Consider the following 18,907-nt stretch of genomic DNA (forward strand, 5'->3'; position numbering starts at 1 on the left):
TCAGATGCCCTTATATACACCTTTAAAAGATGTTTATCAAAATAAAACACTATTTGTGGGCAGGCTGGTGATCTTCATGTGTTCTTTTACTTTGACATGCCGCAAACGGTCGCAGCAGACGGCCCCGCCCCTCCCTGAGCCTGGTTCTACTGGAGGTTGATTCCTGTTAAAAGGGAGTTTTTTTCTTCCCACTGTGGCCAAAGTGCTTGCTCATAGGAGGTCATATGATTGTGGGATCTACCTTACAATCTAAAGCACCTTGAGGCCACTGTTATTGTGCTTTGGTGCTGTATAAATAAAATTGAATTGAATATTTACATTGATTCTAGTTATGTATTATTTTGTGACTAGTTCATTGTAAGGGATAACCAAACATTTAAGCCTTCTGTGCCATTTAGGCTGTTGACTCTTTGGCAATGGAAAGTAGTTTGTCACATAATATTTACCATTTCCATTAAAATGCTCAGGGCTCTTGAATCGGCCGTGTTGGGAAAGCAATATGGTTTGTAAGCTTCTTAGTTTGCCACTGATTGCTGAAGGGGTTTCTAAAGTCATACTTCAGACACCTGAAGGTCTCTTGGGCAGCTTTTTTTTTCTATCTTGTGTTCCCTAACACTTTTCATGTTCCAGAGGAAAAGCTGCTTTTTCTTTTCTTTTTTTTCTTTTTTTACCACTCAATTACTGTGTGATTTTGAGTTTACACCAGGTGTGAATGGTTTCTGTTAGAGGAAATGTTCTGTGCAAGGGGCAAATGCCCAGTGCTCAAGGTCAAACAAGTGTGTTAGGAAAGAAAAATCGTTTTCTTGACAAATTACTTTTCTTACCAATAAATGCATGATTTGTGTGTGACAAAATTACTTTTTTTTACACAGTGCTTTAAAACAGATTAAAAGAATTGAACAAATTAAAAATAATTCTCAAATGTTCCATTCTACAGCTTTACCCACAAGGATGTTGGCATCCAGCACACATCTATGATGCAAATGACATATTTAAATGAATGAGAGATGACTGCTCTGATTTGTGAATACTGATAAAGTTATTAATATAAATGCAAAGCGTTATCCTATTCATTTCCTGTTGTAGAAGAGACTGGGGCTATGAATCTTGGAGTCATAAGGACTTGACATCACATAGGGAGGCTGACAGAAAGAGAAATTCAGCCTCCATAATGTCAAACATAGGAGTGCTACTGTAATACAAGCCTATATATACAATGCATCAAACTTTATGTAGCACAGTATTGAAGCAGAAAATGTATACTACATCTGTATCTGCAAGATGGGAAACATGTGCACATGGTTATCCTTTTTCTTTTTTTCACCTCATTTATTTCTGAAGGTGTGATGATATGATTTCAAGTTCCTTCTCGCTGTGTTATCTTGAAAATATGAAAAAAATAAAAACATTTTAAAACCATGTTACTATTTCACATTAAACAGACCTTATAAATCACAGATCATGGACAGGTTTGTGCTGTAAGTAAGATCCTTTTAATAATACAAAAGAAATAAATGTATATCTTTAACTTTGGTGACAATATTTACTGTCTATACAGGGACATACTGTACTCTGCTTATGCATAAACTGGCTACACATGAATATGGTGGGCAGCAGAAATGTGATATGTGGCAATTTCAACTCAATGTGTTATGGACATTTCTCTGAATTACTTTACATTGAACTTACTGCATAAATACAACATTGTAAAACGAATTATTAAAAATGCCCAGTCAGAGAAGTTTATTTTTCATGTCATAGCCGTCTACTGATATCGACCATATGGCTCCCTTCTTCAAAAAAACTTTGACTTAGATTGTTAGCTATAGAAGATTTTCTCAGTATTATGTTAGGGTCTTTACCTTATAATGTAAAATGCATTGAGGCCACTATTTTGATTTGGAACCATATAAATAAAACCAAATTAAATTTCACATTCTGATAGCTTTCCTTTGTAAACCTCTTTACCTCTTAACCTCTTTCAACTTGAAGTTAATTTTCAAGAGGTGACAATAGTTGTAATGCAAATGGCACATGGCAGCTGAACAATAAGCACTAAAAGAGGAAAAGCAAAAATCCCTCATTTGAAAATTCCGGAAAATACAAAGAAGATGATTGTTTTTATATTTGTGTTCTCTAAATACTTTGTGTGAACAATACCATTTATGTGTGCCGCAATTACAGTGATAGGACAAAGAGGTTATTTGGGTTGGGTTTTAGAAGTCATCGGCCTTCTGTTCAGGATCTGAGAACAGTTTGAATGGTCACCTAATGTGTGACAAAAGAATCCGCTGTGATGTTCATAATTGTCTGGGCTGTCTTATTTGTCTGTAAAAGTTTTTCTTTAGCCCTAAAATTACTGCAGTTGATTTATCAGAGATGTGGAGAGCACAGGAGTGTTTGAAGAAAGAAATACACCCGGTTAACAGCAGACAATTTACTGCATTTTAAATTATGCAGTCCATGTATTATTAGTAAAACTAGTGTTCAGACAAATCCTGCAGTTTCCCATAAATTCTGTGTAGTTTATTCCCTACATTCAGGTTGAGGGGTCATATGCATATGATGATGCTTTGATTGCACAATCCCAAGTAACAATATAGAAAATAGTTGAAAAAAAATCTTATTCTGTGGGGGCAGGGAGTGCTAGCTCATTTTAGGTTTGACAGCATTTTTTTTAGTAGGTAAAGGCGAATGTTTTTAAACATGAATTGAGCTGCGGTTTGGGGAAGGCCTCGGAGTGGACGTCAATAAGGTGGTTGAGGATTCCATAAAATGGACCGGATGAGCTCGGAAAATTATGAAGGAATGCCGAGAGAAGAGATCAAAGGAAATGTCAGACAACAAAAGACCTTGATAGATGAATGAGGGAAACCCTCGATCAGGTAGCGATGTGGCTTGACTCGGAACTGAAGCTCTGACAGTGCCACATGACAGGATTTTGAGACTTGAGGTAATGACTCATAAACGCTTATCTTGGAGTAGAAGATGGAGAGGGGGTGGTTGGCTGGATAATTTACTTTGGGTAAGGTAGCAATAACTACTGTGCCCAGTTACCTAACAGACCTTTTCGATGTGTATAGCCAAAGAGAGCACTTAGATCCTCTTACCAACTGCTCTAAGTGCAACCAAGGGCCCAACAAAAGACTAGAGGGGACCGAGCTTTTGAAATTGCCATGCCTAAACTCTGGAATAATCTTCCAATCGATGTCCGCATGTCAGAATCCATTGCATTGTTTAAATTGCGCTTAAAAACTCACCTGTTCCATTTAGCCTTTAGCAAATCAGTTCGAACTTCCTCCTGGTCTATATTTGTGCTATGTAACTGTAACTGTAACTATAACTGTTTTATAACTGTTTTTGTTGCCATTTGTTGTAATCCGCTTTGCTGCCTTGTGTGAAGCACTTTGTTGGTCAGTGTCCTTTTTGAATGTGCTATAGAAATAAATATTGATTGATTGTGCTGATTTCTGAAATGAACACAGGTGACAATCAGCAGTTTTGGGAGGGTTTGTTAAATTGAAAGACTGATTAGAGGAGAACCACCTTCCATAAAGACAACCCTAACAGAGAGCCAAGTAGAATTCCACCAAGCGGCACAGCTGAACCTCATAGAAGATGATATTGACATTTGAGATGTTGTCAGAACTGTGAGTCGGCTTACAGAGCTGTCTCAAATGTCTGTGTCAAGGATAGAGGGTTTAGATAATGCTAGTGAAAGTACATGAGAAGTGAAGGGATGCCTTGAGGAATTATGCGCATGGTGGAGCTCAGAGAGATAGAGGACGGAACCTAGCATCCTGGTGTCACGAAGGTTTGCTGGTGGTGTGCGAAGTCAGGATAGATGGCAGAGAAACTGGCATCCTGGTGCTGGAAGGGTTTGCTGATGTATTTTGCAGAGGAGGGAACAAAGTGGTGAAACTGGCATAAGGAATGTTTACTGCTGTGTTGGCAAATGACTGATATGGAGAAGATGACTGGAAACATGGTGCCAGGAATGTGCACTGTTATATTTTGTGAAAGACAGATAGATGCAGGGAAAAAGCTTGCTGTTACATTTGTGGAAAAGGGATAGAGGGAAGAGAAACTACCCGAAAATGTTGCTACTACAAATTGCAAAAGAGGGATAGAAGAGCAACAAACTAGCAAGCTGGTGCTGATAAGTTGTTTGCTGCATTTACAAATGAGGGATATTTCAATTCAATTAAATTCAATTAAATTCAGTTAGGGCTGCTCGATTATGGCAAAAATGATAATCACGATTATTTTCACTGAAATTGAGATCTCGATTATTTGACAATATTTATTTAACAATAACAATGTATTGAATTATGACTTTAAAAAATAATATAAAATAGTGTGCAAATACTGATAACAGTGCAAATGTTTGCAATATAAGAAATAAATGAAAAATGTAAGCATCTATGTTTAGTGAACTTTGCAGTGTTGCTCTGTGGTGCAGCTATGACACCGTAGCAAAGTTTACACACTATGTCTACTTGATCCACGTCTGACTCCGCGAACCCATAATGTTTCCACACCACTGAAGTTTTTTTTTTTTAAACCTCTTTTCAACCAACAGCAGTCGCTCTCCTCTCTAAATAACTTCTGCTTAGCTTTCCGAGCTTCCCTCTGGTCCTCTTAATTGTTGTGATGTGTGTTCGAAATGCAGAGAGGTGTGCTCGATTTGCCACACGGAGCAGCGCGAGAGTAAAGCATGAGGGAGGTACTAATAATCGGCTCAGTCATTTTTAATGATCGTTGAAAGCCCAGATCGTAATCGCGATTAGAATTCGATTAATTGAGCAGCCCTAAATTCAGTTTTATTCATGCAGCACCAAATCACAACAACAGTCACCTCAAGGCGACTGTAAGGTAGACCCTACAATAATACATACAGAGAAAACTCCAACAATCATATGACCCCCTATGAGCAAGCACTTTGGTGACAGTGGCACGGAGACAGAGAATCTGGCATCTTAGTGCTTAAATTGCTGCTGCTTCGCATATGAAGGCTAGATGCGGAGAAACTGGCATCACACTGGTAGTAAAACTTGCTTCTGCATTTTGCAAATGAGAACCTGGCATCCCGGTGTCAAGAAGTTTGCAACTGCATATTGCAAAGGAAGGATAGTAGAGCATTTCTTTTCTTTTTTTTGCAAACAATAGATGGCGCATAACTGACATCCTGAAGACAGAAGGTTCCTCTGCTGCTTTTTGCAATGATAGATGCAGAAAAGCTTGTTGGGAATGAGGGATAGAGAAAGAATCTGGCATCCCAGTGCTGGAAAGGTTCACTGCTGCTTTGCATATGAAGGATTGATGTGGAAAAACAAGCATCCCAGTGGTAGAAATATTTGCTGCTGCATTTGCGAAAGACGGATAGAGTGAAGACAATCTGGCATCCCGGAGCCAAAATCTTGCTGCTGCATTTGCAAAGGAGGGATGGAGAAAGAGAATCTGGCACCCTGGTGCCAAAAGCTTGTTTGTTTGAGTCTGCATGTGCCTATTAGTCTATGTTTATTTGTCAGGTCAGGTCTTAGACTCCAACTCTCTCAGAACATCTCAGCCCCCCCCCCGACGGGGCGCCTATCTCCCCTCATTACATTCCCTGTGGGTCGCCGATGCTCCCAACCGTCGATGCATTGGTGGTTCTCTCTGCCCAGGGCTGGGTGCTCGGGTGTGTGGGCTCACTCCTGGTGGCAACTTGGCGGGGTCTGGCACCCATGGTTCAGTTGCGCCCCTTCCGGGGTGTGTTGGGCCCTCAGATCTTGGGTCTCTGGGCCCGGTGTTGGTCCGCTCCGGTGTAGCCGGTTGCTGGCGGAGCCTGTGGCCATGTTGCCGCAGCCCCCTGTAGCTCTGCACCTTGGCTGCTGGGTGATTGTTACTGGTACTTATGCTTATGTTAGTTGTTGCTGTGATTTCCCTACTGTATTGTTCTCTTTTTTTCCAGCAGGTGATCAAGTGGATTTTTAGTGTCTTTTCTCACTCTTCCCCTCTGTTTTTCTTTCCCTCTCCTTTTGTTGAGCCTCTTCCCAACTTCTCTTTTCTTCATCTTTCTTTTTCCTATCCCCTTATCCTGTCTGACTGCCATAACTTAAAAGTAAAAAAATAAATAAATAAATAATTAAGATTGAATAAACTATGACAATCAAGTGGACCAGTATGGCAAAAACCGTAATGATCCACTTGGGAAAATAAATCTGTTGGGTGTTTTTCTTGACGTTGCTACAGTGCCAGAGAGGACAAGCAAAGAAAAAAAAAAAAAAGCTTTTTGCTGCATTTGCAAAGGAGGGATAGAGGGAAGAGAATTTGGCATCCTGGTGCCAAAAACAATGCTGCTGCATTTTATGAAGTAGGGATAGATTGAAGGGAAACTGGCAACTTGTTGGTAGAACTCGTTTGCTAGAGATAGAGAAAGAGAACCTGGCATCCCGGTGCCATAAAAACATACTGCTGCATTTTGCGAAAGAGGGATAGACGGAAGAATATTGTTGTAGGGTCTACCTTATAATATAAAGGTGACTGTTGTGATTTGGCACTATATAAATGAAACTGAATTGAATTGAATTGAATCGACCTGGTATCCCTTAGGCCCCATCCTCAATTCAGAGATGGTCTAACACAAGGGTTAACTAAGGGTTTTTGCTTAGGCATCAGTTGTCCTTCTGCTATCCTGGATTGGATGGAACTTTCTTGGATTAACTGAAGGCTTTTCAGAGAGGTTTTAAGACATCCTGATAATAATGAATTACAGTAGTCCAGCCTGGAAGTAATAAATGCATGAACTCGTTTTTCAGCGTCACTCTGAGACAGGATATTTCTAACTTTAGAGATGTTGCACAAATTGAAGAACGCAGTCTTACATATTTGTTTAATATGTGCATTGAAGGACATATTCTGGGTCAAAAATGACTCCAAGGTTCCTCACAGTGTTACTGGAGGCCAAGTTAAGGCCATCCAGAGTAAGAATCTGGTTAGATACCATATTTCTAAGATTTTCAGGGCCTCAGTTTGATCTGAATTAAGAAGCAGAAAGTTAGCGGCCATCCAGGTCTTTATGTCTTTAAGACATTCCTGCAGTTTAACTAATTGGTGTGTGTTATCTGGCTTCATTGCCAGATAGAACTCGATGTCATCAGCAGAATATCAGTGAAAATGTATGCTACGTCTTCTAATGATTTTGCCTAAGGGAAGCATGTATAATGTAAACAGAATTGGTCCTAGCACTGAACCCTGTGGAACACCATAGTTGACCTCAGTGTGTGAAGAGGACTCTCCATTTACATTAAAAAATTGGAGTCTATTAGATAGATATGATACAAACCACTGCAGCACAGTACCTGTAATACCTACAGCAGAGGTGGGACCAAGTCATTGTTTTGCAAGTCTCAAGTAAGTCTCAAGTCTTTATCCTCAAGTCTCAAGTCAAGTCTCAAGTAATGTCAGGCAAGTCAGAGTCGAGTCTCAAGTCACTGGTGTAAAAGTCCGAGTCAAGTCACAAGTCTGAAACTTTGAATTTCAAGTCCTTTCGAGTCTTTAAAAAAAAAAAAACGAAAAAATAATGTTGCAGTTATGCTAAATGTAAATATTAGACCATGTAATTTTAAAATCTGTGTTTTTCTCAACACATACAAAATAGTGAACGTAGAAAATATACACAAATTGTGAAATTGCACCTCTTTAAAATGCAGCTCAATTAAACCTAGCTCCAAGAATAATTTTCACCGACAGTTCTGAGCAGAGGTGGGACCAAGTCATTGTTTTGCAAGTCTCAAGTAAGTCTCAAGTCTTTATCCTCAAGTCTCAAGTCAAGTCTCAAGTAATGTCAGGCAAGTCAGAGTCGAGTCTCAAGTCACTGGTGTAAAAGTCCGAGTCAAGTCACAAGTCTGAAACTTTGAATTTCAAGTCCTTTCGAGTCTTTAAAAAAAAAAAAAACGAAAAAAAGCATGTTGCAGTTATATGCTAAATGTAAATATTAGACCATGTAATTTTAAAATCTGTGTTTTTCTCAACACATGACAAAATAGTGAACTTAGAAAATATACACAAATTGTGAAATTGCACCTCTTTAAAATGCAGCTCAATTAAACCTAGCTCCAAGAATAATTTTCACGGACAGTTCTGAGATACGCTGCATGTTATTCTTGGATGCGGTTGTAGGACCAGCTTTAAAATCGCATGACAAAAATATCATACACATTAAAAAAAACTGTATCACCAACGTAGCCTGGACAACATTTGCTAGTTAGATGAAGTCAGCTATCTCATCTTAGCATATTTATATGCATATTTATAATCATACGGTTCTTGGAGTGAGTGCATACACTCATGAAGTTTAGTAACTTCAGGTCACTGCAACAAGCCCAGGTACAGTTTACCGACGGATGGGTACAGGACCTTGAAATGCACCGTGTAGAACGAAAGACCATCGTACGTATCATAAGTTTACCAGTCTCACAAATCGTCGTCATAAATACACATTCGTTAGCCGTTTATTAATAGGACCTTTGAGCTCAACGGTAATTAATTAGTAGTGGAAATAATTTCTGGTACCCATCACAGAAATGTAGCAGTGACAATAATACTGTATGCTGTAATCGTACTGGGCAATTAGTGATACAAAACAACTGTTTTATCCTGTGAATAAAAGTATATGTTTTTGTCAATGTACCATAATAACAGAAGCGAAACGCAATATTGTGTCAGGACAATTCACTATTTATGCACAATAAATAAAGGAGCATAGCGCGACAATTTCTGTTCAGCGCCAGACTTGCTTGTAACCTATATCACCAATTATGTTAAGAAAAATGACGCATTAACTACTAAAAAACACTGACCTTCGGAAACATGGCTCGAACAATTTCTCTTCAACGACGTAATCCGATAACAACCGATCTCTTTACCCGTCGGCTTCCCGTGGCTGTCATGCGACCGGCTATTGCAGTTAATAATACAACAGCTTCTTGACATTTTTGTATTTCTTTTTATCGCTGTATAACTGATTTTAATTGAAAGCCTGCGTGCGCTAGTACCGCTTGCCACGAGTTCCCAGAATCCTTTGCGGTTCTACCCGTGAATGACGTCACATTTTCAATCTCTATATAATATGCATGTTAAATTTTATATTTGGGGTAAAATATCAAGTCTTTTCAAGTAAACCGGTTCAAGTCCAATTCAAGTCCCAAGTCATTGGTGTAAAAGTCCAAGTCAAGTCACAAGTCTTAGAACATTTTTTCAAGTCAAGTCTAAAGTCATAAAATTAATGACTCGAGTCTGACTCGAGTCCAAGTCATGTGACTCGAGTCCACACCTCTGGTTCTGAGATACGCTGCATGTTATTCTTGGATGCGGTTGTAGGACCAGCTTTAAAATCGCATGACAAAAATATCATACACATTAAAAAAAACTGTATCACCAACGTAGCCTGGAAAACATTTGCTAGTTAGATGAAGTCAGCTATCTCATCTTAGCATATTTATATGCATATTTATAATTATACGGTTCTTGGAGTGAGTGCATACACTCATGAAGTTTAGTAACTTCCGGTCACTGCAACAAGCCCAGGTACAGTTTACCGACGGATGGGTGCAGGACCTTGAAATGCACCGTGTAGAACGAAAGACCATCGTACGTATCATAAGTTTACCAGTCTCACAAATCGTCGTCATAAATACACATTCGTTAACCGTTTATTAATATAACCTTTGAGCTCAACGGTAATTAATTAGTAGTGGAAATAATTTCTGGTAGCATCACAGAAATGTAGCAGTGACAATAATATTGTATGCTGTAATCGTACTGGGCAATTAGTGATACAAAAAACCTTTTTTATCCTGTGAATAAAAGTATGTGTTTTTGTCAGTGTACCATAATAACAGAAGCGAAACGCAATATTGTGTCAGGACAATTTACTATTTATGCACAATAAATAAAGGAGCATAGCGCGACAATTTCTGTTCAGCGCCAGACTTGCTTGTAACCTATATCACCAATTATGTTAAGAAAAATGACGCATTAACTACAACAGCAGACTGACCTTTGTGTAAATGCTTGGAGCAGACTAACCTGTGAGCTGGAGTGTTCTAGGACGTTATATTTGATCTTTGAATGGCTGCAATCCAGTCGCCTCTTTGTTACTTCGGAAACATGGCTCGAACAATTTCTCTTCAACGACGTAATCCGATAACAACCGATCTCTTTACCCGTCGGCTTCCCGTGGCTGTCATGCGACCAGCTATTGCAGTTAATAATACAACGGCTTCTTGACATTTTTGTGTTTCTTTTTATCGCTGTGTGACTGATTTTAATTGAAAGCCTGCGTGCGCTAGTACCACTTGCCACGAGTTCCCAGAATCCTTTGCGGTTCTACCCGTGAATGACGTCACATTTTCAATCTCCATATAATATGCATGTTAAATTTTATATTTGGGGTAAAATATCAAGTCTTTTCAAGTAAACCGGTTCAAGTCCAATTCAAGTCCCAAGTCATTGGTGTAAAAGTCCAAGTCAAGTCACAAGTCTTAGAACATTTTTTCAAGTCAAGTCTAAAGTCATAAAATTAATGACTCGAGTCTGACTCGAGTCCAAGTCATGTGACTCGAGTCCACACCTCTGACCTACAGCATGTTCTAATCGCTCTAATAGGATATTATGGTCGACAGTATCGAACGCTGCACTGAGGTCTAGCAGGACAAGCACAGAGATGAGTCCACTGTCAGAGGCCATAAGAAGATAATTTGTAACCTTCACTAAAGCTGTTTCTGCACTGTGTTGAGCTCTGAAACCTGACTGAAACTCTTCAAATAAGCCATTCCTCTGCAGATGATCTGTTAGCTGTTTGACAACTACTCTTTCAAGGATGTTTGATATGAAAGGAAGGTTGTAGACTGGCCTATAATTAGCTAAGACAGTTGGGTCTAGAGATGCTTTTTGAGTAAAGGTTTAACTACAGCCAGCTTGAAGGCCTGTGGTACATGGTGGTTTGGAGGAAGTAATTATTGAAGTTAACTCAGAAAGATCAATTGGAGAAAAAGAGTCTAACTTAATATCAGTGGTACTAAAAGTAGCTGTAGATAATATTACATCTGTGAGATGATTATTGGTAATTTTTTCTCTACTGATTAAAATGTTATTTGTGAAGAAGTTCATGAAGTCATTACTAGTTAACGTTAAAGGGATGGTTGGCTCAAAAGAGCTCTGACTTTTTGTCAGCCTGGCTACAGTGCTGAAGAGAAACCTGGGGTTGTTCTTATTTTCTTCAATCAGTGATGAATAGTAAGATGTTCTGGCTTTGCTGAGGGATTTCTTATAAAGCAACAAACTATTTCTCAAGGCTAAATGATGATCTTCTAAATTTGTGACATTTCCTCTCGAGCTTACGAATTGGAGAGGTTTACCATCTGTTTTAGGCTGTGTTTGAGAATTATGCCACGGAGTCTAATACTTCTGATTTGAGGCCTTGGTTTTCAGAGGTGGGACCAAGTCATTGTTTTGCAAGTCTCAAGTAAGTCTCAAGTCTTTATCCTCAAGTCACAAGTCAAGTCCCAAGTAATGTCAGGCAAGTCAGAGTCGAGTCTCAAGTCACTGGTGTAAATGTCCGAGTAAAGTCACAAGTCTGAAACTTTGAATTTCAAGTCCTTTCAAGTCTTAAAAAAAAAAAAAAAAACGAAGAAAGAATGTTGCAGTTAAATGTAAATATTAGACCATGTAATTTTAAAATCTGTGTTTTTCTCAACACATGACGAAATAGTGAACTTAGAAAATATACACAAATTGTGAAATTGCACCTCTATAAAATGCAGCTCAATTAAACTTAGCTCCAAGAATTATTTTCACCGACAGTTCTGAGATAAGCTGCATGTTATTCTTGGATGTGCTTGTAGGGCCGGCTTTAAAATCGCATGACAAAAATATCATATACATTAAAAAAAACTGTATCACCAACGTAGCCTGGACAAGATTTGCTTGTTAGATGAAGTCATGATCTCATCGTAGCAAGAGAGAAGCACCACCTACCGTTCTTTATGCAACTTCAACTGTCGGAGAAAGTTGGAAGTTGTTCCATCTCTGTCTGTGATTCTCTTCTTGCATGTTTTGCATATTGCATTTCGGTTTTTTGTTGACTACTTCATAGTTTATGTACCTGAAAAAAATAACTCCTTGCAGCATTTTTGAGCGTTTTTTTTTTAAAATCTGGTTAATTTGATTGACTGTGCTACAGCTCACGCACACATACGTACGGAGTGTGGTTTGAATAAATAAATCAATGAATTGAATTAATGGTGCACACTTTCTATATAATATGTATGTTGAATTTTATATTTGGGGTGAAATATCAAGTCTTTTCAAGTAAACCGGTTCAAGTCCAATTCAAGGCCCAGGTCATTGGTGTAAAAGTCCAAGTCAAGTCACAAGTCTTAGAACATTTCTTCAAGTCAAGTCTAAAGTCATAAAATTAATAACTCAAGTCTGACTCAAGTCCAAGTCATGTGACTCGAGTCAACACCTCTGTTGGTTTTCACCTGAGCTACAGTATCCAGAGTTGTACGTAGTGAGGAGTAGTGATGGTAAATTTGATTCTTTTTACTGAACCGAGTGTTAATGAGTCACTCACCAAAGTGAATCGGGTTTTTTGAGTCATTTGATTCACTGAGTCAGTTGACCAGAGAGTGCAAAGAATGTACATTTTCACTCCAACTTAATTTGTTTCTCTTTTCATGTAAATCCTACTGCTAAGATGAATGATTCTAAAAAACAACAACTATTTTATAGAGCAAAAACATTTCTAAAATTAAGCAATTTCCTATCAAAATTGCTTAATAAACATTTATTTTGTTTATTTTATTAGTATTTTCCTTAAATGTGTTAATTATATATTTTCTTCGAACACCTTGTTCGAACATAAGAGTGTCAATAAGTGCACGTGGCACCAGAACGCTCTAGGCCGTAGGTCGATGATCGATTTTGTAATCGTATCACCAGACCTGCGACCATATGTTGTGGACACTCGGGTAAAGAGAGGGGCTGAGCTGTCAACTGATCACCACCTGGTGGTGAGTTGGATCAGGTGGCGGGGGAGGACGCTGGACAGACCTGGTGCACCTAAACGTGTAGTGAGGGTGTGCTGGGAACGTCTAGCAGAGGCCCCAGTCCGAGAGATCTTCAACGCACACCTCTGGCGGAGCTTCAACAGCATTCCGAAGGAGACTGGGGACATTGAGTCCGAATGGACCATGTTCAGCGTCTCCATTGCCGAAGCTGGTGCATTGAGCTGCGGCCGCAAGGTGGTTGGTGCCTGCCGTGGTGGTAATCCCCGAACCAAATGGTGGACATCAGAGGTGAAGGGAGCCACCAGGCTGAAGGAGTCCTATCGGGCTTGGTTAGCCTGTGGGACTCCGGAGGCGGCCGACAGGTATCGACAGGCCAAGCGGAATGCAGCTCGGGCAGTGGCTGAAGCAAAAACTCGGGTGTGGGAGGAGTTCGGAGAGGCCATGGAAAAAGACTTTTGGACTGCCTTGAAGAGATTCTGGCAAACCGTCAGGCGTCTCAGGAGGGGAAAGCGGTGCTCTACCTGCACTGTGTATAGTATATGCCAGAGTGCTGGAAAGGAGAGTTTGTCCGCTAGTTGAACCTCGGATACAGGAGGAACAATGCAGTTTTCGTCCTGGTCGCGGAACACTGGACCAGCTCTTTATCCTCTCGAGGATACTTGAGGGTGCATGGGAGTTTGCCCAACCAGTCTACATGTGTTTTGTGGACTTGGAGAAGGCATTTGACCATGTCCCTCGGGGTGTCCTGTGGGAGGTGTTGCGGGAGTATGGGGTGTCTGGCCCATTGCTACGGGCCATTCGATCCCTATACAACCGTTGCAAGAGCTTGGTTCGCATTGCCGGCAATAAGTCGGAGTCGTTCACAGTGGGTGATGGGCTCCGCCAGGGCTGCCCTTTGTCTCCGGTTCTGTTCATAATTTTTATGGACAGGATTTCTAGGCGCAGCCAAGTGGCGGAGGGCTTTCGCTTTGGTGGCCTCAGAATCTCATCTCTGATTTTTGCAGATGATGTGGTTCTGTTGGCTTCATCGGGTGAAGGCCTCCAGCTTGCACTGGAACGGTTCGCAGCTGTGTGTGAAGCAGCGGGAATGAGGATCAGCACCTCCAAATCTGAGGCCATGGTTCTCAGCCGGAAAAGGGTGGAGTGCCCACTCGAGGATGAGTTCCTGCCCCAAGTGGAGGAGTTCAAGTATCTCGGGGTCTTGTTCGCGAGTGATGGGAGAAGGGAGCCGGAGATCGACAGACGGATTGAGGGTGCAGCTGCAGTAATGCAGACGCTGCACCGGTCCGTCGTGGTGAAGAGGGAGCTGAGTGTAAAAGTGAAGCTCTGAATTTACTGGTCAATCTACGTCCCTACCCTCACCTATGGCCATGAACTGTGGGTAGTGACCGAAAGAACGAGATCGTGGATACAAGCGGCAGAAATTAGCTTCCTCCGAAGGGTGGCTGGCCTCTCCCTTAGAGATAGGGTGAGAAGTTCGGCCATCCGGGAGGGGCTCAGAGTAGAGCCGCTGCTGCTCCACATCGAAAGGAGCCAGCTGAGGTGGTTCGGGCATCTGACAAGGATGCCCCCTGGGCGCCTCCTGGGTGAGGTGTTCCAGGCATGTCCCACCGGGAGGAGGCCCCGGGGCAGACCCAGGACACGCTGGAGAGATTATATCTCTTGGCTGGCCTGGGAACGCCTTGGTGTTCCCCCGGATAAGCTGGAGGAGGTGGCTGGGGAGAGGGAGGTCTGGGCCTCTTTGCTTAGGCTGCTGCCCCCGCGACCCGGCCTCGGATAAAGCGGATGAAGATGGATGGATATATTTTCTCATCTAAATGTCCACTGAGCTGTGAGCCAGGGGGCGGTAATGCGCCTTAACATTGGTTGCCAACCAAGAAGAAGAAGAAACTGTGAGCCAGGAGGGAGGGGGTGAGTGAGTGATTCGTTCGCTCTATGATTCAGCACAGGAGGGAGGGGGTGAGTGAGTCCTGAGTGATTCGCTTACGCTTACGATTCAGCACAGGAGGGAGGGGGTTAGTGAGTCCTGAGTGATTTGCTTACGCTTACGATTCAGCACAGGAGGGAGGGGGTGAGTGATTCGTTCGCTCTATGATTCAGCACAGGAAGGGAGGGGGTGAATAGCTCAAATGTACTGTTAGCATGTTAGCAGAGCGATGCTACTGTGAACCGAGGAGCTATTGTCTTGATGTGAGCTTCTACTCAGGGCTTTTTCTTCCAGTTCAGAGCAGAATTTTTTTTGTTAAGATACTGGATGTTGTGTTTTTCTCCACAATTTTAATTATAAGCTAGATAGATTGCTGCTAACAGCAACAGGGATGAGTCAGTGAGTCAGTTGGGCTTGCGAATCATGATTCATGAGTCAGTAAAGTGATTCTCGAGTATTGAACGATTCGTTCATGATTCGCGCATCACTAGTGAGTGAATTATTAACAAGATGATTGACCTCTGTTGGAGTAGCATTCAGGTAGCTGCTCTGCTCGGTGTTGGTACAGGGCATTGAAGATGCTAACAGTGTGTGGATTATATTCTTAAACTTAGTTACAGCACTTTCAGAAAGACATCTACTGTGTTGAAGTCTACTCCCCACTGCTCCCCCCTTTTGAGAGAAGCCAATTGAGTCTAATAACAGATTAAATGCCATGCTGAGGCTGTCAATTTTTGCATCTACATGAATGTTAAAATCCCCCACAATAATTATTTGATCTGAGCTGAGCACTAAATCAGATAAAAAGTCGGAGAAATCAGACAGAAACTCTGTGTAAGGCCCAGGTGGATGATATATAATAACAAGTAAGACTGGTTTCTGAGTTTTACAGCTGGGGTGGACAAGGCTCAGCATCAGGCTGTCAAATGAATTAAAAGTCTGTCTTGGTCTTTCGTTGATTAATAGCCTGGTGTGAAAAATTGCTGCCACACCGCCCCCTCGGCTTGTGCTTCGAGGTTTCTGGTAGTTAGAATAACTCGGGGGTGTTGATTCATTTAAACTAACATAATCATCCTGCTGGAACCAGGTTTCTGTAAGGCAAAGTAAATCGATTTGTTGATCAATTATTAAGTCATGTACTAACAGAGACTTGGAGGAGAGAGACCTAATATTTAATAATCCTCATTTCACTGTTTTACTCTTTGGTTCAGATGTGGATACTGCATTGTTCTTTCTTTATGTTTAAGTTGTTTGTTGCTGGTTTTTAGTTTTTTTTAATCTGTTTGGGAGCTGACACAGTCTCTATGGAGACAGGGGGTTTTGGGGGGGGGGTAACAGGAGGAGCAAAGCTGCAAAGAGGTGTGTAAGATCGCAACTCTGCTTCTGCTTCCTGGTCCCAACTCTGGATAGTCATATTTTGGGGGGTTTAATAAATTTGTCCATATTTCTAGAAATGAGAGCTGCTCCATCCAAAGTGGGATGGATGCCGTCTCTCCTAAGAAGACCAGGTTTCCTCCAGAAGGTTTGCCAATTATCTATGAAGCCCACATGGTTTTTTGGAAACCACTCAGACAGCCAGCAATTTAAGGAGAACATGCGGCTAAACATGTCACTCCTGGTCTGATTGGGGAGGGGACCAGAGAAAACTACAGTCCCACATTGTTTTGGCAAAGTTATAATTTTACTGAATTTACGTTTACCCTTAGCCAGCAGTTTTAAATTTCCCTCAGTGTCGCCTGCTCTGGCCCCTGGAAGACAATTGACTATGGTTGCTGGTGTCTCTAGCTTCGCATGTCTCAGAACAGAATAGCCAGTTACAAGACTATGACCCCTGGCAGGTGTATCGCTGAGTGGGGAAAAACGGTTAGACATCAGAATCAGAATAAGAATCGTGTTTATTGGCCAAGTATATGTGCAGACACATACAGGGAATTTGGTTCTGGTAGATGGCGGCTCTCAAGCACAGCAATGTAAATCACACACACACACACACCACACACACACACACACGTCTCTATATATTCCAAGATGGCGGCGCGTGAACAACGCGAGGCTCAGTGTCTCTCCAGAATCTGCTATTTAGCGGTTTTTTATCTACTTTTAACCGGATTATTCGTCCAGAATTGCTGTGCGTTGCTGACCTACAGCAGACAAGAGCTTCTGGACATCTGGACTCACAACTCCAACAGTTTTATCGCCGATCTCCGACTCATCCCAGAGATCTCCAGAACACCGGAGGCTGCCCACTCTCCCCGGCTGGGCGGAAGTGCACGCAGACGGCGCCGAGATCGTAAACAAAGGCGAGGTAGGCGCGGAGGGCTACGGGCTAAGCTAAAGCTAACACCACACCGGCTCCCTTTACCCAGTATTTTTCTCGCCAATGTCCGTTCTCTGGCAAACAAAATGGATGAGATACGGCTCTCCATCACTAACAACAGACGGATTATGGACTCAAATGTCATGTTTTTCACCGAAACATGGCTGAACAACAGCTGCCCGGACAATGCTATCGAGTTAGCAGGACGCCACACACACCGAGCCGACAGGCTAGCAGATGACTCCGGCAAGACCAGAGGTGGAGGTTTGTGCATTTATATTAACAATGCTTGGTGCATGAACTCCACTACTACTGAGAGTCACTGCTCACCTAATGCGGAGTTTTTAATGGTCAAATGCAGACCTTATTATCTCCCCAGAGAATTCACTTCGATCATACTCACTGCCGTGTATATACCCCCCGACGCTAATGCTAGGTTGGCCATGAAAGAACTTTCTGCAGCCATTAACAAACACCAGAATAAACACCCCGAGGCTGCTTTTATTGTTGCTGGCGACTTCAACCACACCAACTTAAAGACAGTCCTCCCCAGATTCCACCAACATGTCTCCTGCCACACCAGAGGAGACAAGACTTTAGACCATGTGTATTCCAACCTGGCTGGAGCCTACAAAGCCACACCCCTCCCCCACATTGGACAATCGGACCATCTCTCCCTGTTCCTCACACCTAGGTATTCACCACTCATCCAACGTGTGAAACCTGCTGTGAGGACAATTAAAGTGTGGCCAGAGGGGACAGACGCAGTGCTCCAGGACAGATTTAAAAACACAGACTGGAATATGTTCACCCACACAGACCTGGACCAGTACGCCTCATCTGTACTGGATTACATCTCCAAAACCACAGACAGTGTCACCACCCAGAAACGGATCACCATGTACCCCATGTACACCGGGATGTTCGTCTCCTCCTGAAGGCCCGCAACACTGCCTTTAGGTCAGGAGATGCACACGCCTACAGTACAGCCAGGGCTAATCTAAAGAAGGGCATCAAAAAAGCCAAACACCATTACAAAAAGAAGGTAGAAGAACACTTCTCCAACTCCAACCCCCGACGCATGTGGCAAGGACTCCAGACCATCACAGACTACAGGACCACCAAACCCTCCCCCGCATCCTCTGATGTCTCCTTCCTCAACGAGCTCAACAACTTTTATGCTCGTTTTGAGCGAGGGAACCCCACAACCACAACCAAAGCAGACATGACGCCAGACCACCAACCTATGACTCTCTCTGTAGGAGCGGTGCTGAGCAGGATCAATGTCCACAAGGCTGCAGGCCCTGATGGCATCCCCGGGCGTGTTCTCAGAGCGTGTTCTGGGGAGCTTGCAGGAGTGCTCACAGACATATTCAATCTGTCCTTGGCCCACGCTGTGGTACCGGCCTGCTTCAAATCCACCTCCATCGTCCCGATACCCAAAAACTCCAACCCATCTTGCCTCAATGATTACCGCCCAGTAGCACTCACCCCCATCATCACTAAGTGCTTAGAGTGACTGGTCCTAGCACACTTCAAATCCTGTCTCCCCCCCACCCTGGACCCCCACCAATTCGCATACCGCCGGAACAGGAGCACAGAGGATGC

General features: G+C 42.3%; 1 protein-coding gene across 1 annotated transcript in view; it reads left to right on the forward strand.

The window, feature by feature from the left end:
- Positions 1-18,237, forward strand: part of LOC309708773 (uncharacterized protein) — a gene marked incomplete at its 3' end in the record, with an annotated part of 208,895 nt that extends 190,658 nt beyond the window's left edge. The window contains exon 2 of the mRNA XM_082537062.1: positions 16,851-18,237. Coding sequence (XP_082393188.1) covers positions 17,011-18,237 — 1,227 coding nt within the window. The 5' untranslated portion in view covers positions 16,851-17,010. The remainder of the gene's footprint in view (positions 1-16,850) is intronic.
- Between the last annotated feature and the right edge of the window lie 670 nt (positions 18,238-18,907).

The sequence above is a fragment of the Aulonocara stuartgranti genome (assembly GCF_965226115.1).
Source record: "Aulonocara stuartgranti genome assembly, chromosome: 6".
Lineage (NCBI taxonomy): Eukaryota > Metazoa > Chordata > Actinopteri > Cichliformes > Cichlidae > Aulonocara > Aulonocara stuartgranti.